Source organism: Callionymus lyra, chromosome 2 (genome assembly GCF_982586985.1).
Source record: "Callionymus lyra chromosome 2, fCalLyr1.hap1.1, whole genome shotgun sequence".
Lineage (NCBI taxonomy): Eukaryota > Metazoa > Chordata > Actinopteri > Syngnathiformes > Callionymidae > Callionymus > Callionymus lyra.
Window position 1 is genome coordinate 44,207,245 of NC_141819.1, and position 21,756 is coordinate 44,229,000.

The following is a 21,756-nucleotide window of genomic DNA, read 5'->3' on the forward strand; positions in this document are numbered from 1 at the left end:
TCAAAGGGCCGCATGTGGCCCCCGGGCCCCACTTTGCCCAGATCTGCTTTTGACACACAAACAACTTGTCTACTTGGTATAATAATGGCCTTCATTTAAAATGAAATTATGCACATTGCGTTTTTGTTTTTTATTCTTCAAATGAATGCGTTCATTATTTGTCATAAACAAGCTACAAAACCTTTAGTTATCCAATAATAATTTCCAAAAACAAACGCTTTATTTGAACGGCTGCTGATAAAGAGCAGCCGGGCGGATATCCTGCTACAGCGGAAGAGCGGCCAGTCTGTAGGTTGCAGGATTGTTTCAGCTGTTTTCTTCTCTAAATACGTTTATTGTGGGACACAGACATGGTGTTTGGATTCGTTTCTTAAAGCGTAGGAAGAGTCGCTACGCTAACTGTTGCTGGAGTTGAAACGGAGTGTGAATATTGAGAGTGAATGGTTGAGTTGGTTAGCATTAGCATCAGAGCCACCTGTCACCAGTTGAATTAAAAGCTTGTCCCGCGCCTGCAGCCCGAGCCAGGCCCGAGGATGAATGGCTTTTCTCTCGGTGAACTCTGCTGGTTCTTCTGCTGCCCGCCCTGTCCCAGTCGCATCGCGGCCAAGCTGGCGTTCCTTCCGCCGGAGCCCACCTACTCGGTGCACACCGACGCCACCGGAGCCACCAGCCTAAGCCTCACGGAGCGGGCGGACTGGCAGTACTCCCAGCGGGAGCTGGACGCCGTGGAGGTGTTCAGCACCAGGAGCAGCCGCGGGAACCGGGTGGCATGCATGTTCGTGCGCTGCGCCCCCAACAGCCGCTACACGCTGCTCTTCTCCCACGGGAACGCCGTGGACCTGGGACAGATGTGCAGCTTCTACATCGGCCTCGGATCCAGGATCAACTGCAACGTGTTCTCCTACGACTACTCGGGGTATGGAGTCAGCTCAGGCAAGCCCTCCGAGAAGAACCTGTACGCGGACATCGAGGCGGCCTGGCAGATCCTGAGGACCAAGTGAGTAGACTGCAGGGATTCAAACCCTCGACAGGGTTCAAGCGTCGAGACCTGTTACACTGTCGACTGTTCGCCAGAGACGACTCACTGGCGTCCATTCATTCGATCCCTCCTCCATTACTATGCACAACTCATGACGTAAAGCGGCTCCAAATGTTTTCACATCATAGAAACTCGTCTATTTCTTACATACGTAAACGTACTGCTTCTAATATTCGTTGACCCAATATGTACTTTAATACTTAAGCGAACATTTAAAATCAAAATCTAGAAAATGGTTCTGATGTGTCCAAGTTAATTCCAAGCTCTACTTTTTTTTTTTTCTTTTTTTTTTTTAATACCACGAACATGTAACCTGATTCTTACTACTTCATAACACCGTATCCTACTCCTTGGTACCCATCATGTTCATCTGCCTTCATAAATCGGTATAAAAACATTATTAAAACTAGAAGTTGTATATTTGGTTCACGGCAGAATTTTCTTTTTAATACTAGGCTATGAAATTTTAGTTTTATATAACCTGGGAAAACTGGCAGCAGAATTTGGAGCACCTGGGAGGGAATTCAATTCATTTAAATCCAAGGTTGGAATTCCATCCATGGGACTCATCCTTACAGCTACTGTAAGTTAAGTGGGAAGAGACTTGCAATAGAATCACAGATTGTTCTGTGTTGAGTAGAGCTGTTGCTTTTAAAAAGATACACTTCTAGTTCATTGGATGTTAAACAAAATGGATCAATAAAGTTTTACCTTACCTAGGGATTTAAATAGTTGCATTTGGGTGTCATAGTCATAATGAAAGGTACCGTGACTGACTGATAATGTGATCAGCTTTTTTTTTTCTCCACCTACCCACCTTTACCGAAGTCATTTTTCCTTGTATGCAGAAAGGTACACCGGGCTCGTGGCTGCTGCCTCAGTCTGCCCGATCTTGTTGTGTCTGTGCCCGTCTACTCTTGGACGTGCTGTGCTGATTTCATCTTGTTGTTCTAGCAACCTCATTAAAAAAAAAGCTATCAGGGAATAAGCAGCAGAAAATGAATGGGTGGATGTAATAACCTTGTTTTAAACACTACTTTTTTAAATTAAAATGTAGTGCAAAACAGTTTTCTGTCAAGTATAGATGACACTACCAACACTATCATATTTCTTAGTGTAAAGTTGTTCTCTCCATTAAAATGGGTGGAAGTCAAATATGTTATCTAGGGCTGCCACTTAGGGTTGTTTTGATAATCTACTGATTATATTTTCCATCACTTGACTAATGGGATTATACATTCTTATCTTAGATTTCAGCCTTTAAATCCATGATTCAGCTTCTGTTATACAACCAGAAATGGGTTCCAGCTTTAAGTATTGTATCCACTAACTGAAAATAAAGACATATGTGTGATGGGTCAATCAACTTGTAATGAAAAAGCAAGGAACTAAAGTGATGTAAACTAAACATACTGCTATGAAACAGAACTTTTAATTCTTACTATCACTAAACTTCACTCCGTTGTCTTATAATGTTGCTAAAGAAACAAGCCCTGATGATTAGTCATGAGTCTAATCTAATAAATGTCTTTGACTCATTTTAATACATCAGAAAAACACTGAGAAATCCATCCCATAAATCAAACGGCTGTTTGGTTAAGCTTCATGCAAGAGAACAAGACGCTGCATGACAGAAGTGCTGCAGAAAGAAAGTTAAGACTGTTGTTTTGTCTCAATTTTTTTAATGGTGAAGAATATAATGAATCATGCAGTTAATGGCACTGGCCTGCAGGCATTGTTTGTTGGAGAAACCCTTGCTTCCATTCAAAAAACAATGTTGTAATTTAATGTTTGTGAATCAAACACGCAAGTGCTTTCAGTTCGGTTTAACTTTTTTAAACTAATGTTGATTTTAGTGTCTTGGACCTCTATTGTACTTATCAGTTGTCACTGCGCTTCATCAATCCCGTAATTGTCAACCTCCAAGGGACTTGTTGTATAAACAAAATGGGGCGTAAAGTTTATCTATCTATTACAGCTGTCAGGAAGAGTGCAGCCATTATTACTTGATCATAGGCTTAACTCTTATAACCCATTATTCTCAGATTTCAGAGGGGGGAGTTGTTTGTAAGTAATAACTTCAAAGTGGAAGATTGTTATAATGAGGTACATACTGAATCTTGGAGAGGAAGACTTTGGAAACGTGAGCAAATTCGGAAGAGCTGGGTTTTTTAAATGAGTTGCCCTTTAAGGATTTGGAGAAAAAAAATGTAAAGACTAGTACCATCAGTACAACAACTTACTCCTCGTATCACTATGATAATGATCTAAATCCACTACACAGTATAGCCCGTAACATTCTATTTACATTACAATAATTGCATTGCGGCACAAACTAGAAGTGGGTTTAGGCTTATTAATTAATGGCTGTTATGACTGTTAGTTGGACGTTGATTTGGCCTGAACAGGCGTCAACTACTAAATATATTGTTGGCAGTTTTGTAGGCAACATCATAGCAGTTTTATAGACTAATGTTGGCAGCCATAATATTGTATAACAATTCTTTATTATAGTTTATAAGTAAGTAATATTTGTAGTCATTGTATGATTTTTCATTATCATTCTTTAGACATGGGAAGTTTATATGTGACCTGCAGCACTACATTTGTCACCCAGAAGGCCCTAGTTAGGAATGTTCCATATTATTATGGTACCTATCACCAAAATTAAAAGGCACCTAATGTGAAAACCCAACTCTCCTGACTTTTTCACATGTTGTAGAAGTTAAAGTCGTCTTCTTCAAAATGCAGTAGGTCATTCATCATTATATTGCTACGTTTTCAAGTTATTACTTAATAAAGTTCTCTCCCATCTGAAATCTCGCCAAACAAGACTACGGCTAAAATTAAACATTCTGACGTCACTCTGGTGGAGGTGTCCTCCTCTAGAAGCCCTAGATCGGTTAAGAACCTACATGTTAATCGTAAAACAAAATAAATATTTATGTAAACATGGTGAGAGTTACTTCTGCCTTCAGGTGTTTTTGTAATGTGTACATACCTTATTTTTATTATTAGTTTTTAATGTGCAAAACCGGAGTTTTAGGGGTGAGTTTGAAATTTGCAAGAGTCCTAATGCAACTCGTGTTTTGTGACCAATCAGAGCAGAGTAGCCGTGGTTGCTTGGACGAGACTTCATCTCAGCCAAAACGGCGCATTTTAAGTGGGTGGGGCTTAAGCGTATTTTCTTATGTCAATATCTTTTTTTTAAATGAGAGTTTTGTGCAAAAAGAAACACACTGAGTATTATAGAGGTCCTAGAACAATTTAGGAGACACTTAAATCGGCACATTAGGTGCCCTTTAATATAAAATGGAAGACACAACAATCTTGGACACAACCCAAAAAAAATGCTCAAGAGACCGCTCATAATGGCTTATTTTAGTTGGGAAACTCTTGTATTGGGGTACTAGTGGATGTCTAAATTAATTTCGGTGGCGCTGTGTAGTGATGCTGATCAACTTTTAACAAACCCAACTGTTGTATATCAGACTTGCTCTACCCATATTCTAGGTCTAACTATCTCGAAGACTGATATTTTTCCCGTGCTAATGGAGCTTAAAAAGCTTTGTGCTGAGTTTGGAGAATTTAGAGCCAAGTAGGGTAATCTTGATGAATGTTTGGGAAAGAGGGCCAGCTCAGTCATTGCATTAGAAAAAAGGTGTGTCAGAGATGAGAATAATCGTTACTGAAAATATGGAACAGATGGGAGAAAACTGAAAAACAAATTGTCGGCTAACTTGTTTGTCAATGTAAACATGCAGTTCAGCTTCCAGATCAGTGAAGAAATAGACACACACAGGGTGTGTTCCAAATGCTTCTGTAAATTTTTAAGCCTGTTTTCATCGTCAAAAAATGTGAACGAGAATGAAGTTCAAATGTTAACTATGAACTGTTCTGCCATTTTTCATCTGCAGACTGTTTTGAGGAGTCTAAGGCTATAAAGTGATCTTTGTTTCAGTAATTTACAATATATAGATCCTAAACATCAGGCTTCAAACAGAATGGACCTCAGTCCCTCGTAAGTTAGGACGTGCACGTAAAAAAAACCCCAATACATTTCCTTGTTGTTGATGTTTTATCAACACAGTGTGTGCCAAAATGTGTGTAAATACATTGTATAATGTATATTTAATTTGTATAGTACATTATATGTACAATGGCGCCAAATTTTTAAATACTGCCAGTCTTAAAATATTCTGCGACAAATCCGATTGTTACAGAGTCACTACTTCAAGCCTCCACATGATGGCAACAACCATGTTTAAGAGTGCAGAGTGCGATAGCGTAGTTTGAAAAGGAAATAGAGAAGAATGCAGTATAAGAAGCTTTGCGAATAGAAGAAACATGTGATGCTATAACTCAAGAAGATGTAAGTTGAATAATTTGTCATGTAAAAATGTCTTTATGTGTGTGGCTCAGCTGGTAGATGGTTTCTACTTTCAAACTGATTTTCCATATAAAATGTTTTATCATAGTTAAGCAGCAATCGGATTTGCCAATGTTTATAGAGAAGTTTAAATAACTTTCAGTATTTATTAAAGCATTAACTTGTATCATGCTTTCCTTAAAGATAGACATTTGCTTAATGATCATTAAAATCCCTTGAGATCCTGGAGAATGAGAGGATACAGTTAACTCCAGCAGCTTTTAAAGCTGATGTTTGGACATGTTTCAAAACGAATAAAGGAAACTGTAGCGGGGGCTAAAGGTGAATGTCCATGCTCGGAAACCACACAATTTGGACTGACTGGAACAATTTGCTATTGAAGAATGGGCCAAAATTTCTCAGGAGACAAGTGTCAACCTAGTAAAGATCTACTCTAAGAAGTTCTTGTCAGTTGTGGCTCAGATACTACACCATTATTTAATATTGGCCAGGGGGCTTATCATTTTGGACGTCTCATTTTTGCCCTTCCTTGTTTCAATTTAGTCTATTAATAAAATATTACAATCAAACTTAGTGGAAATTTTTCCTTTTGTATTTTGGAAATGGATGCAATATAAACACTTCTTGTTAATTGTAATTTCCTTTGTGAAATTAGACAATTCTCTTGATTACTCTAAGGGGGCTAATTATGGCCTCAACTCTACTCTCCTTTGCAGAGGTAATTTAGCGTGGTTTGAGGTAATTATGTTTACTGAAATTTTATATTTTATCAATACAAAATTACGGGAAAGTGATTAATTTCAATGTGTCCATTTAATTCAGAAATGGCATTATCACAGCTCTCTGTCATTCAAAAGGTTACTGCAATGACCACCATCAGTTTGTTGCGCTTATCATTTGGCTTGTTTGCTGTTAGTAAAACTGCCCAAAGACCATACTTTCTTTCTGTTTCTGTGGAGGATTGTGATTGGTATATTTTGCTGTAAACTTTCAATGGTTTATGTGTCTGCTGTTTTGGCCACATCCCTAGTTACTATTTAAATTGGAGTGGGATTTAGTTTATACGTCAAATTACAGATTGATTAAATAACCTATGTGGGTACCATTAAATCCACTTGACTACTAACTTTTACTGTCTGGCATCACGAATAATCAATTACAAGTGTTGTATAGCGAAGCAACAGTCTGGTACTTGGTCCACCCAAGTGTGGTCATAATCTGCCATCTCGGTGAACAACTGCTCAGTTGACTTGCTTCTTATCAGAAGTGTGAATTGTCTAAGCCAGCAGCTTAGTCACACCCAAGCTGTTATCTGAAGAGCTTTTATGATGGCATCGCTTTGGAGGACAGATATGGTCCAGCACCTCTTGTTTCTGTCATGGCTGTCTGTTCTGTCTCTAATCCTTATGTCTGTCTAGTTGCCTGGAGATTTGGCATGGTTCAAATGATTTATAACACTTGGTACCTTCTAGAGATTGAACAGGGAACTACACCATGCCCTCTTTTACTGTCTCCTTTTATCAGCTAGGGTTGCAGACAATTATTTTTCTTTCTTGTCAAAAATGATTCCGTTTCATCCAGAGTCAAGGTTCGTTATCAATTTCTCTGTTTAAAGTTTAGATTTTGGTAGATGGACTGATAAAACTTTATCAATCCTTCTGGAGGTCTCCTTCGATAAATTGATTTTCCAGTCAGCATAGAACAACACAGAGGATAGATTCATAAAGATACAAAAACAAAGTTTCTATAAAAAAAAAAAAAGTGCAAGATTACACAATCTAAGTCTAAAGATAAAGAACATTAAGAGATTAACACAGAATAGCCTCATCTTTTCCCTCCACTCATGCCTCAAAACTATTTTTACAATCTAATGGCATGAAGAATGAATGAGTCCCTGAGTCTATTAGTGTTGCATCTGAGAAGGAGCATTTGTGCACTTCATCTGCTTCTCTGCTCACTGATGACAGTGTTCAGTGTGGCTGGATGGTGTTAAAGGCAATAGAAATCCTAGGAACAGGATCCTCACTGAGCCGCTTCCTTTATCCAGTTGGGAGTAGGTCCGATGCAGGAGATGGAGGATGGCATCTTCTACACAAACTGCTGGCCGGAGGCAAACTGCAGGGGGGGCTTGTGCGTGTTGGACTTGTGGTCTGAGATGTTTGTGGACAAGCTGCTCCAGTGTCTTCATCAGCTGTGAAGTCGGTGCCACCAGTCTGTAATCGTTCAGCTCGCTTGGCCGGATCTTTTTCGGGACTGGAATGATACAGGAAGTCTTCCACAGGGTTTGAACTTTCCCCAGCTGTAGACTGAGGTTGAAGACATGCCTGAGTGGCTCAGCTAGTGCAGCAGCGCAGGTGTTTATCAGCCAGCAGCCTTCCCTGGACGAATCCTCCTCCGAAGATGGATAAAAAAAAAAGTACATTGCGTACCTGGAGTGAGGTGATGTTGGGAAGTGGTTGTGTGGAGTTTAGGGGGGCACAGGAAGGTGGGCAGGTTCTGAAGTGGGCAGCAGTGAGAGTGAGGTGACCTCCTCAAGCCTGTTGAAAAAGTTGTTTAGACAGTTTGCCTCCTCCACCCTGTCCACTGCAGTCAGAGAGGACTAGATCTTGTGTCCAGTGATGGTTCTAACACCATCCTAGACCTCTCATATTTGTTCCCCACTCAGCTTCTCCTCAAACTGACATCCTTGACGTCATGTACGTGATCAGACCTCCTGGATCAGCTGAGTGAGCCACGTCTCTGAAGATCAACAAGCTGATCTTTCGGTAGATCCACTGGTTGTTGAGGGAAGACGGCTCGCCAATCTCGCTTGTCAATAAATTCACGTAACTACATATTTCATTATAAAGTATTGGTCAGGTGTTTTTCTCCAATCAAAAAAACAACCTTGTAAGTATATCCATACAAAATGAATGGAGTAGTGGTTCCTTAAACCTAAATGTTGTTGCATTATTGGTCAGCACATATATTTGCATTATTATAATAAAAATAATGCAAATTAAAAATTGTGTTTGATCAGACCAGACCATATGATGATTCTGTGATTCATCAAGATATCAATGGTATGATATTGATTTTACCTATACATGCCAATGTATATTTATACAAACTATATTTATTTTGTTTTATTAAGCAGTCATATGAACACAATGGCAATTAAAAACATTTCTATTTGACACTAAATACTATTGCAAGTTGGATCTATGCAGTAACATATTTCAAACAAGTTGCAAGTGTTCTGATGAGTGTCCTGAATGATTTTTTTAATGACTAAGTCACAGTTTTTGCAAACATTGTTGTTCATAGAGCAAGAATGGAAAATAACTAGGTGTGCTTGTTTATCTCTTTCCAGAGATGAAAGTGCTGTGACTAAAGATGGCTACTTAACATAAACTCAATATCACCATATAGTAATTTTCTACATGAAACAAAGGACAACTGCAATATATTTTGAAGATTTGATAAATATCATCTAGCTGTACTCTTTATGTGCTACACTCTTAACAAATTAGTTCACATACATTATAAAGGATACATTTGGAATATTTAACAGTCTGAAACACTATTTTCTGCATTTTGATGGCCAGATTTTGTGAAATAATTGTATAATATAGGAGAAAATCCCACCTACGCTGTTTGAGACACAGCGTTGGGGCCCCAATCACGGTCTAGGGGCCCCTATGCTCAATGGTGCTGGCGAGAACCCTGCCCTACACGCCTGTGAGGGCTATGTTGGCATGATGGCTCTTAGTTACAGGTGTGGTGGTGACGTTTTTCATGCAGGAAGGCATGGCTGCCTGAAACCTGAACAGTCCTTCAGTAACCTCCCTGAGTCATTGTTTGGTCCTAAATCCATGAACCATTCCACAAGAACAGGCGTTACCTTCGGTTTAAGTTTTTTCTCTAAATACTTTTTATCGATGGGGTGACTTAGTTTGTTTATACATGTAAATATTTTCTCTAAATATGTTTATTATGTTTATTTTGGAAGTTGTGGTTGAATTATGGATTCATTTTATAACTTTCAATATGTTAATGATCTTTGATCACAACTGTTAATTGTCATGATACATGTAATAAGCCATGTTATTTTGTGTTGCAGAGTGAAAACATTTTGTAAAATGATTTGATGTTTAACTCGTGTGTTTTCTTATTTCCTTGCAGATACGGTGTCATGCCTGAAAACATCATCTTGTACGGTCAAAGCATAGGCACTGTACCTACGGTGGACCTAGCTGCCCGCTATGAGTGTGCTGCTGTCATCCTGCACTCACCACTTATGTCCGGACTCAGAGTGGCATTTCCAGATACACGCAAGACCTACTGTTTCGATGCCTTCCCCAGGTGTGACACATTAAATGTTGCTGTTTTTGGGTGTGCGAATACTTCTGATACTGAAAAACATTACATGCTACTGAACCAATTCAACCTTTGATGTAAATTGCAAGTTTGGACAGGGAGATGCATAAATCCTGTGTGATATCCATAAGTAGAGTTTTCCACTATAGACTAGATGATGCGGTTGAGGAGGTTCAAGCTCAAGAAATGTTCATGCTGTTTCTTCAAGCTCTTATCTTTCTTGGCATTCAAAAAGTATGTTGTATCATGCTGGTATGATATCCATGTCCAGTTATCTTTGAAACTCTGTTTGCTTTTGATTATATTGATCAAAATTGGCTCAAGGAATATAATATTTAAAGTTGTAGTCATTGAAAATTATGAAATCTGTCCAAATATGATTTAGGCTGCAGTTTACGTTTACTTGAGGTGCATCATTATTTTAGTTGTAATGTATTTGATTTAACATTCTCATGTGTATCTATATTCATTAACAATATGAATTCAGCTCAAATATGTACATCAGGGTCAGAGTCGTACAGTTTCTGGTTTGGTGGAAAAACTTTAATATACTTTATGAGAAAACATTGGTGTAAAACGGCACATGGGCTAGAGAGATTATGTACAATCCTCTCCAAACACCCGGAATAGTTGCTCAACAAGACTTTTCAGACCCAATGTAGTATTTTAAATTTTAATTATTGGTGATTTAATTTGGTTGCACTGCAAACGGCAGCCTCTGTTCAAAAGAAGAATGACCCTTGGTCAATCTTCACAATCTAGAAGCGACCTGAAGGCCTGTAAACTCAATGTATATATATGATCCATTACTTCTTTAAGGTCCACATTTCCAATTTCCCTGACATAAAACTGTATAATCCTGTCCAGCTTCCCTTTTTGCTGCTATTTTGAGAATTCATGTAATGACCACTGTGCCAGTGACATTCTGTCAATATGCGCTCCCCTGGTGCAGCTACCACGATTATGTTTTCGTTCCATTTTTGGATGAAATTAACTTCCATTGGTTCTGTGTGTGAATCTGCCACCAAACCTCGACATTAATTGTGGTGCCTGATAAAGACTGAGCTGTTAAACTTCGGTCCTGGTTGAGGTGGTTTTGATAGGTCATATTTTGATTGGAGCACAGACGGGCTTGTCCATTAAATCTGAAATGTCATTATATTTGGTGTGCCACCCCTCCGGGACCTATGCAAACATCACTGAGTCATTTCATATTTGTTTAAATAACTTTTAATTCTACTTTTCCTACTATTTCTGTACTTTTATTTTATTTATATACATCTCTCCAGAGAGTGATTCATCTTCAAATGAGTATCTAGATTAAACGTCTGTATTTATCCCATTATCAACCTTTCCTGACTACCTCGCCACAGATTTTTTAATATTGTCTCTAAGGATATTTAATATCACCCCTCTGGCTGAAAGTGCGCTCAAGTATTTACGCGTTGTTGAGATGTACTAAGACTCTTGTTTGTATAGTTTTGTTTGGTCCATTAGGGGTTTCATCACTGTTGTTCGAATCCGAGAAAGGCCCAGGGCTAAACTAGAATGTGCTGCAGGGATTAGGAAGTGGATGTTTAGGTTTGTCTAAGAGAAGTGACCATCAGTGAGCAGCAGAATGGTTTGGCCAAAAAAACATCACATGTTTGCATAGAAAAGTGTCCTTAGGAACTAGGAAAAGTCCCTAGAAAGGTAGTGTGAAATTGTACAAGGAGGTCAGGATCACTATTTATGTATTGGTTGTAAAGAACGTGTATGAAGACAACTGTGAGGTGTGCTCTAGGAGGGCAGAGGTTTTAATGTTGAATTACATTTTTGGCCTGTAGTGATTCACTGATATCGCGATACATTTTGCTTGTGGAATTTTATTTTTCCTTTAGCTGCGGAGGTCATACTGACATAAAAGTACTATGATCAAAATAAATTGTTATTTTAAACCTTAAAGAAGTCAAAAAAATCAAAAAAATCCATAGAGTGCTGTTGAATGTGGATACAGAAATGTGAAAAATATCTATATGTATATTGTTGAATCGTTTTTCATTTTTATAATTGTTTTTTCATCTTGAATAAAATGTTTCCCTTAATTTTTTTAATTTTTTTTAAATTTATTTAACATTTACAGGAACATCTTTTATATTTCTCACGCATAACCCCTTGTATAATGGCTTTTTTGCTCTTTTGTTTGGAATATTTCACAGAGTTTTAGTATTTAATCTTGGGATTTAAGTGATTGTTCTCTTCTGCCATAATATTATCTGCATGTTTTACCAGTCTGTGGTGGCCTCTGAACACTGTCATCAGTGAGCAGAGAAGCAGATGGAATGCACAGAATGCTCCTCGCCAGATGCAACACTAATAGACTCAGGGTCTCAGTCTATCTAATCTAATGTTAAAATAATCTAATCTATCACTTGTTTGTTCTCAACAGCATTGACAAAGTTTCCAAGGTGGCCTCTCCTGTGCTGGTGATCCATGGAACCGAGGACGAAGTGATCAATTTCTCCCACGGATTGGCCATGTATGAGCGCTGTCCACGTGCCGTTGAGCCACTATGGGTGGAGGGTGCCGGCCACAATGATATTGAACTCTATGCCCAGTACCTGGAAAGACTTAAGCAGTTCATCTCTTTTGAGCTGAACACCTCCTAAGGCAGTGGTAGCTTTGGGATCTCATCTTGAGAGAGCTCTCAATGCTTATCCTAATGTTCCAGCACCACAAGGGAATTCAGAGTAAATTGATAGTATTATTTTCTATCCACCCTTGACCAGTTTTAAGTGGACTGAATTTCAGATTGTTGAGTGTCTTTTAAAAGCTGGACCAGGTAGACCTCTACTGTCTGTGAAACTTGGTGCTTTAAGTGATCTCGACCTTTATGTTCATAGTTTCAATTTGCAGCCTCTTTTCATATCCCTTTTCACTTAAGTTTAACTACGATCTCCATGAAACTATTCTCCTGTTTTTAATTGTTTTAATCTCTATTTTCTTTATACAAAGTCATTTTTTGCACCTTTTTAGAACTTTTGTTTATCTTGTTTAGGGACTTTTAAATGTGATTTAGGGTTAATTAAACTAACATGCAGATTATTTCCGTTTGTTTAACATTTTTGTGTGTTTGTATTTTGGACAACATCATGTTTGATTGCTGCAAATTAACGTTCTCTGTCTAGTTGGTTAAGAGGGGTACAACCTAACGAATTACCATTGTAACCCCACTACATGGTGCTCTCTCAAAGGCAAAATTCTTTAAATCATGGTTGTCACATAAAATATCACATAAATTGACTTTAAATAATATCTGCAACATTTTGGAATACCCTTCTACGATGGGGGGGAGGGGGTTATGAATTATTATTTTTTAACTATAATTAGGGTTATTTGTAAGTTTAAACGTATGGACCAGTTACGAGTGAAGCTGTCAACAGCGGGCATTTTGTATAAAGAATACGGAGTACAGTGGCCCTAAACACTCACCAAAAGTACTCACAAAGGGCAATTTAGTAGGCCTGTACACACAAGATTTCTGCCCATGGGGTCATACGCCATGGCTGGTTCTTATTTAGTAACTGGTGGTGGTGTGCCTAATCTCTCAGTACACCTTCATCTATGGATTTATACTTTTAATCATGACTGTACGACAACTGAACCTCCACAATTTTGTGTAGTATACCTCGGCAAGAACTGTTTTAACCGTTGACTTTTGTACAAGGGTCAAGGCCTGTGTTTTGTTATGGGTCTCCAGTTAGAATGCCTATAAATATCACACGGTTGTTTTTACCCGAAGTGAGCTTCAAAACAGTTGACTCATTACCAAACAAATGACAATGATTGCTTTTCTTTTGGATGAGCTAACTAGAGCTGCTGGATACAAGTATGTTTTGACAAAGACACCCTTGGGAAATTCAGTTTATGCAAGTGCCTAGCTAATCAATAAGAAGATTCAGGTGTCACACAACTTACCTCGAAAAAGAGAGCACCATGTATCAGGGTCTGAAATGCACTTGAGGTTATGCAAGATTTTAGGAACAAAAAACACTTGAGTATACCGTGTGAAATATGTGAATCCATGCCAAGATATCTATAAATGTCTGACAGGCACAGGACCTTATCAGCTGTAAGCCTTACACGTTTCACCTAATCCGCCCAATTAACGAGAGCGGTGACCATTCTGCTCTTTTGAACTGCTGCTAGCATTCAGTTTGTCACTGTGAGCTCCACCAGTTTGAGGAGTCGGGAGACTTCAGCATTTCATGTTTGCGGTTACGACAGCTCACACTCCAAAGACTTGAGACGGCATGCACTTGGCTACTACTACTGATTTTCAGTGTATTTGAATTGTGCTCTTTTTGCAAAGAGAATGTCCAGAAAAAACACTTGAGCAGGAGCCTAAATGATGACTTTGAAACGCATTGATAGTACTAAAGTGTTGACGCCTGCTTATGATGATGTATTGCTGTATTGAGGAGGTGTCTTGTACAATGTCAGTTTGATCCCCAATAAGTGATGGATTTCATCACTCTTCTTTTTAACAGGATATGAAGGCCCTATTTTTGGTCCTAAACCTTTTCTATGTTTCACTTTTTACAGTTTTGCAGTTGTCACATTATCTATTAAATGTAATATTTATGTCAGCAAGCCATGAAAATCTAAGTTGTTCTCATGCAGTGCATTGACTCATTTATACACTGGATATGCAACTAAAAGCTCATGGTCGGAGATATGTTGTACTATTTTGTTGAGCCTTAAATACTGGAAAGTTGATTGTTCTACTTGTTGCAAAATGACATGTTTTAATTCAAATGAAGGAATAAAGATGCATGAAGATATGTTGTTTCTCTTTAATGCCACATTCATTCATATTAGTTTGGATACTTGGGTTCATGAATGTTTTATATTTTTTTATTTAATTCATATGCTGGCTAACAACACTGTTCCTGGCAAATGTCAAGCTCTCAACAACAAAATGCCCAACCCTGCCTTTGAGAAGAGTGGTCCCAAACCACCTCCCCATGAACCAATTGTGATCCCTCACCAAATTGTCACCAGCCTGTACAAAAAAATGGAAACAAATACTTAATCTAATTAATGGCCTACTGATTATTGTTGTCTGAAAAGTCTTTTAATGTTTAAAATGAAAAAGAATAAAACTTTTATTTTTTCTACAACACACATTAGCCTGAGCCTCTTGTTTAGATGCTTTTCTTGGTTACGTTGGCATTACGTCTTTAAACTAATGAATCTTAAGCGCCAGTTCACAAAAATGGATGCCAGCATTTTACCAGTCTAAAGTGCAAAATAAATTTGAGTGTGAGCCGTCCCTGGTCTGAAGATCTTTTTTGCAGACTGAAGCGGACTATATTTGAGATTCCTACCATTCTTCTCCATGATTTTGCCCATGTTTGCGGTTGTATTTCCTTCATTAGAAATGCATGTGACGACATATCTTCGGATTTAAAAACTTAAATGTTTTATTTTTATTTTATACGGTCACCACAAACAATCCCTTTTTGTTTGTACAACACTTAAACGTATTAAGATATTGATTCTTAATTGGTCAAATGCTACCGGAAGCTGTAGATGTAAACCGAAGCATAACCAGCAGTAATTGAGCAGATTTAAAAGAACTGTGATATACCACTATGCTTGACAATTAATTTTTTCTTTGCCACATTGTGAAGTCCAGGAAATGGTCAAAAAAGTCATAGAAGGAACAAGCTTTCTTTATAAAGATTAAGGATTCTAAAAGACACAATTGGGTGTATAATCTGCAAGATAAAAACGGAGTAGAAACGCTACCTCAGCGTGGTAGATAAAGGAATCTGCAAGCAAAAGATAGAATGAAATTTCCCGGAGGACAACTGAGTAGCTGACAGAAATTGAAAGAGAGAAGGTGGCCTAGACAATAAGGCGCACACACTGCAAAATCAAGGGCCTTAATCCCAGAATTCTCAGATACAGTTTAGGATAGAGCTCTATCTCTTTGGGCAAATCTCATATACAATAACTGGTGAGACTTAAAGTTGTTAGGTATAGCACGAGAATGTCAACGAACCGGAGGCTGTATTCGGAGAGCTCTTATCTTGCCCTAAAAATGAATAGCAAGTATGCTGGGTCTCAAATTGCATACTTCTCTTAATGCACTGGTGGTTAGTATGCATCAGGATAGTGTACGTACTAACTAGTAGGCAAATTCTCAACATATAGTGTGTCAAATCAACCATTGCGCTACGCACTAACCAGAAAAGACGCGACAGCTTCTTCTTCTTCTTCTATTTAACGATGATTGCAACCAGCTGTAGGAACACTATCGCCGACACCTGCTGGCAGTACGTTTTGTTTGGATCGAGAAATATGAGAAACAAAATATTAACAAGATATTTACGCCGGTATCAGCACCGAAGACGTGTCATCCTCCTACTGCTGGCTGAAAATGCACCTGTAAGTATATATATATATACATATATATGTATATACATAACTTCCTAGAAAGTGTCCGATCTATACTCTGTTTTGTGGGCGTTTTAGTTTGCCAATTTAGTGTGCATGGCGCACTACATTTCGCATACTCAGAAATGAGATGCACTTATGCACTAAAAATACTAAATTTAATTACGCAAGTATGCGATTTGAGACCCAGCTTTAGTTTAGGAATGCTCTCACTCAGTCTAAGTCTGTCATAGTGAGGGGGTGTGGTTGACCTTCGTTACTAGTAGTAATAGGTTGACAGCTTGATAGCTTAAACTTTCAATATTTATGAAAACGGTGTACCTGAAAATATATTTCCCATAGAAGACGTTTAAAGATGTGTTAAAGAGGGAGGATAGAAGAGACAGGAGGTTCCTAAGATAGATTTCAGTGGAAGAAACTGAATCTTGGAAACCACTGGCTTGAATTACCTGAATATTATAATTTATATATTTATTTATCTTTTGCATCGAGTGTTCGTGCATTCATTTAAAAAAAGAAATGTCATCATCATTAAGGTCAAAGTTGTGAGACACAGTGAACCGTGCGCAGGGCTCTCTGAATTAAGGAGTGAGAAATTAAGAACTAGGTTAAGAAGAATAAAAATATAAAATATAAATCCCTGTACAAATTTCAAAATACACTTTATTGAGAAAAAAGGAGATATAGAACGATTTATATACTAGGACTTGGGCATGATAGGAGAATCATTTCCTCTGCTCTCTTCTACAGCACTGCCTATGCGTACAGTCATGGAAGTGAGGTTTGTACCATTTAATCCACCCCTTAATCCACCCAATAAATATTTTCATAATCATACTTTCTGCCTGTGTGGAATTTCCATACAAACAGTGATACCTGCAGTCAGAATGCTGTCTATTGGTCCTCTGTAGGCCTGGATGAGAGGGCAGTGGTTCATACCAGTTTCCCTGATGATCCTTTTTTCACTGTGGCAGTGGTGTTACAAGCCACGTTTAGGTTAGTTGTGACCTGCGGTCCCAGAAAACGCTATCTGTCTGCCAACTCCACCTCAGTTGTATCAGATTCGGTTGCTTCCTCGGGTCTTGAAGTCCTCTTCAGGAACAACAGGTTTGTTCTTGAGAGATAATGTTTATGAAGGCTGCATGGTATGGAATGTCTAAATATCTACCTACACTGCAAGTGGAAGTATCAGAGTATCCTTGTCTCACAAATATTAACAGTAACTAACTACAATAAATTACAGGAATTTAAGTCTCTTTCATGAAGTCCTAAAGTATTTAAAAGGTTTACGGATGGAGGTGATAAAATAACATTTTTTTGTTCTGATTGTTAATGTTTCCCACCCACAACATCTTCATGGCCAAACATTTCTCAGAAGAAGCTATAATACGTCTCCCCTGTCCTTCAGATGTGGTAATGGATTTGTCCATCTGTTACAGTTTCACTTGTTTTATTTGGTGCCACTCATTCCCTTTTTTTGCTGAATGTCATTTAGGCTCCATTCCTTAATCCTACTGAATAGATTTGTATCAAGCAGATGTTGTAGTAGACACAGAATTTGAAGTAGCCATCATTATACACTAATTGATGACTCTCTGTGCACGCTATGTGTGTTTTTGCTTGTTTTTCAGCAAGACAGATGCTCGTGTTTGCAGTGACTTAGACGCCTGGAGAGCAAAAGCGCAGACGTTCTGGATGAACAAAGTAGACCGCAAAAGACTAAATATTGATATAAGTGTCAACAAATGAATACAACATCATGATGCATTACCTGTCAGATTAATATTATATGTGATCATATTTCATGATCTTTGATATACGTTATGGGTCGACAGCGCATCACGGTGGAGTATGAATTGCATCATACTTAATATTAAGACCAATCAAATCAAGACATTAAAAAGATAATCCAATTCAAACAGTTTTATATATTCCATTATATCAATGAACTTGGTATTGTATATTTGAAGTCTTTTCCAGATTAGTCTGTCTGCACTTCCTTCAGTAATGTCTGCTGAAATCATCTGAAAGTCACGGACTAAACACACAGATCAATCGGACTGTGTAACTGCAGATATAAACAGAAAACGTTTTTTGCCAGTGTTGTAAAAACAACATAGGAATTTTTCATGATGATGACAGTAAAAATACAAAGAATGGAATAAATATAAATTAGATCAATTAGATGAATAAACAATGATGATGAAAAATAAAATAAAAATACATAAAATTAAAGTGGCATGTACTTAAAATAATTGATAATAAAAAAAAAATGTTTTAAATTAAATTAGGTTAAATAGTATTTGTGATAAGGACATCAAGTGGGTAGATAGGGTTCTTGAACCGGGATGTTCTCGTCTGCATCGGTCTTATCTCATCGACTCCTGCCTGAGGGGAGCAGTTGGAACAGGGGTGTCCCTAGTGAGAAGAGTCAGCTATGATCCCTCCTGCATGCCATGATGTCGTGGCATAGGACCGTTTTGTCCATGTGCTGCAGGCCCAAGTTAAGTCCCTCATCAAGGGACTGAAGTTTTTTGTTTTTTTTGACAGAATTGACAGAAATTCACCGGTTTACCTCAAAGTTGTACAAATATTTTTTAAATATTGTTTCTGTTTCATGTTCAGCATTTATAATGTAGCTATTTCACTACATGTGTCATTACAGCTGAAGCATAAGAGTTACATTTGTCTTTATTTTATGTTAACAACAACCAAATATGTATTTTGCAAGAAAACATCATACCATTGTTTAAATATTGGAACGACACCTTTGCATTTTTTTCTGAGGACCCTTGGCAGGACCCTGCTAACAGTGCATAGAAAATATACACAATCACATCCTAACAACCAATTGTAGAAAATAAAAATGAATTCATTTTGACATAATCCTTTTAGCGAAGGACGTTACACCATTCACTATACACAATTATACATTCATTCATTTTCTATGCAGCTTAATCCCTTATGAGGGTTGCGGGGGGGCTGGAGCCTATCCCAGTTTCATAGGGCAAGAGGCGGGGGACACCCTGGTCGGTACAGTCTGTTGCAGGACACACAAAGACATTGAACCATTCACACTCATACCTGCGGACAAATTTCCCCAAGTTCCCAAACAACCTCTGTATGTTTTTAGACTGTGGGAGGAAACTGGATAGTAAGGAGTAAACCACACAACATGGGGAGAACATACAAACTCCACACAGAAAAGTCACAAGTTTGCTCCCTCCCAACCTGGAAGTGAACCAGCAACCTTCGATGGCGATCGTGCTAACCACTGCGCCACCTTGCACATACACAATTATGTTTTCCTATATTTTGACAACTTTGAATTATTTGTCTTCAATGATCATGTGTGATTTGTTGCTGCCCGCCTTCTACAGCTCATCTTGTCTCACCTGCCTTATCTTATGCCAGCCGCTAATTCAACCAGCAGCATATTTACACTAGCTTGCAGTCCCTGAACACAACATGGAACAATTGCTCAATTCAAAGGGGGCATTTGGTTCCAGTGACACGCCAGTATCCGTGAGGATGCAGATGTCCACAGTAGCATTACGCTGAACCAATAGCCCATGAAGAAGTGTGGAATTATCTTGGACGCTACCCAAACCAAACCGGCCGTGGTGGCATGTTCCATTTAATGAAGCGGGTGAACCACTGCTCATGCCAGAGTCATTTGCATGAAATTGGCCTTGGTCGGCTGCTGGCACCGTTATCTTCTCACACCCCAGCTGTCGATGTTTTAGTAGAATGTGCTGATCTGTCTTTCAGCTCAATCCTTCTCTTGTTTCTATTTTACTTTCCCACCTCAGGGTCAGACAAGAAAACAGACTTAAGCTTCACTGTGGAATCAGAATGTGTTTCATTCTTAGTTAATTGATCAATCCTTGAATTATTTAAACTTTTCAATCATCAATATCTACTTAAAGTTCTTTGCATATGCACTTATAAATAATAAAAACCAAGAACAACAAAAGAGAATATCTAAATACAATACACTTGTTTAATATAATATAATTATCCTGATCAGGTAAAAAAAAAAAGTTACACAAGATGAGCTAAAAACATTCTTTAATTTCAGCGTGTAATAATATTATATGTTAAAGGGCATTAAATGTGAAAACACAACTTTCCTGAATCACAAGTTTCAAATGTTAACGTAAAAAGACTCCTTTGGTTGCAGCAGATACATTCAGAAGATATCAATAAAATGTATATACTACTGATGCCATTTCATGTGGACTTGGCAACACAGGCCTGCACTATTTATTTCAGGTTGGGTTACACAAACATCAGGTGACTGAAATTAATCAGTTCGGCACCTTAGGTGACTGTGAGAGTAGTTAAACGGCCAGAGACACACTGAACGAATGTTCCATATGTAAAAGTGACTTATGTTCCACTGGCAGCAGACTAATACACTGTAAGCAGTCTTTTCAAGAAACTGGACTGATAATAATTAAAAATAATTATTATGTTGTAATTGTGATATTAATCACTATTATTCATAATTGTTATTATTGATGCATTATGCATATTATTATTGTTATAGTTAGTATTGTTATTATAATGTAACTACTACTTTTCTCATTCGGCATGCAGCAAATTGCTAATTTCTAAAGAAAGCTGCAAGTTTTACCACTTTTAACTTTTTCCCAACAATGTCTCCCCTGGGCACTCGAAAAGCTCCTAATAGTATTGCCAGTCGGTGTTGTTTCTATACTCTGGTTGGCTGGTTCTGCTGGTGAGTCTGGGATTCTTAACAACATTTGTGAAAGCTGATGAGAGGACCAGCTATTTTCAGTTGGACACTCTAGAGAAGACACTCATTATTCTGCCTGATTAGATCAGGCCGAACACTCATACCTGGGAAATTAAATGAAATCAATGCAGGGAAATCTCACACTGCGAAAACAAATTATAATAAAAGTTTCTACACTGTGTCCTGAATCCTGCCCTTGGTACTATTCGCTATTATACTATTAACTTTTTATATTTTATATTTCATTTTCTTTATTGAATGTTTGAATGTGTCATTCACACATGCTTTAGGTTGGTGATAAGATATTGCGTTAAAGCATGTGTGTTAGATTGTTGATTCATAGTGTGTTGATAGTTATTTAATTGGGAGGTGATAGAAGTGCAGTACTAGAGAGGGCGATGCGTGTTCTCTGTGTAAAAAAATGAAGGCTCAAAGCATTTGTACCATCTTGAAATTGTGATGATGATGCACATGTGAGCAGGATAGCGAGTGAGATGGGCATGTTCTTGTGTAAAAGTGTGGGGATAACACAAGCTGTGCTGCAAGTGTGCGCCTTTCAACTGCTGCTGTCTTGCACGTGTTCACGCTGCTGCTCAATCTGCTGGTGTTTGTGTGCTCCGGCTGCAAGCACCTTTTTGATATTATGATGCTCCTCTTGTGTGTTTAATCTGCTGCTGCAGATCCAGTATGCTTGACAAGGAACCCCAAACTGGCTCCTAATGTACTGTAGAAATCTTCTCTTATCACATAATGGAAATTCAG

At 38.2% G+C, this 21,756-nt stretch overlaps 2 protein-coding genes across 2 annotated transcripts in view; both read left to right on the forward strand.

The window, feature by feature from the left end:
• Positions 1 to 287: 287 nt before the first annotated feature.
• Positions 288 to 14,592, forward strand: abhd17c (abhydrolase domain containing 17C, depalmitoylase). Its single transcript, XM_087785428.1, has 3 exons — positions 288 to 997; positions 9,594 to 9,773; positions 12,217 to 14,592. Exons 1-3 carry the CDS (start codon positions 534 to 536, stop codon positions 12,434 to 12,436), a joined length of 864 nt encoding a protein of 287 aa, XP_087641554.1. The 5' UTR covers positions 288 to 533; the 3' UTR covers positions 12,437 to 14,592.
• tlnrd1 (talin rod domain containing 1) overlaps positions 13,111 to 21,756 on the forward strand; it is a 90,381-nt gene continuing 81,735 nt past the window's right edge. Inside the window, exon 1 of the mRNA XM_087785427.1 lies at positions 13,111 to 13,125. The gene's annotated coding sequence lies outside the window, so the exon portion shown is untranslated. The remainder of the gene's footprint in view (positions 13,126 to 21,756) is intronic.

Coding starts and splice junctions, on each gene's coding strand:
- abhd17c (XM_087785428.1), top strand. CDS start 534: ATGAATGGCTTTTCTCTCGGTGAACTCTGCTGGTTCTTCTGCTGCCCG. Junction 998..9,593: donor TGGCAGATCCTGAGGACCAA/GTGAGTAGACTG, acceptor ATTTCCTTGCAG/ATACGGTGTCATGCCTGAAA. Junction 9,774..12,216: donor TGTTTCGATGCCTTCCCCAG/GTGTGACACATT, acceptor TGTTCTCAACAG/CATTGACAAAGTTTCCAAGG.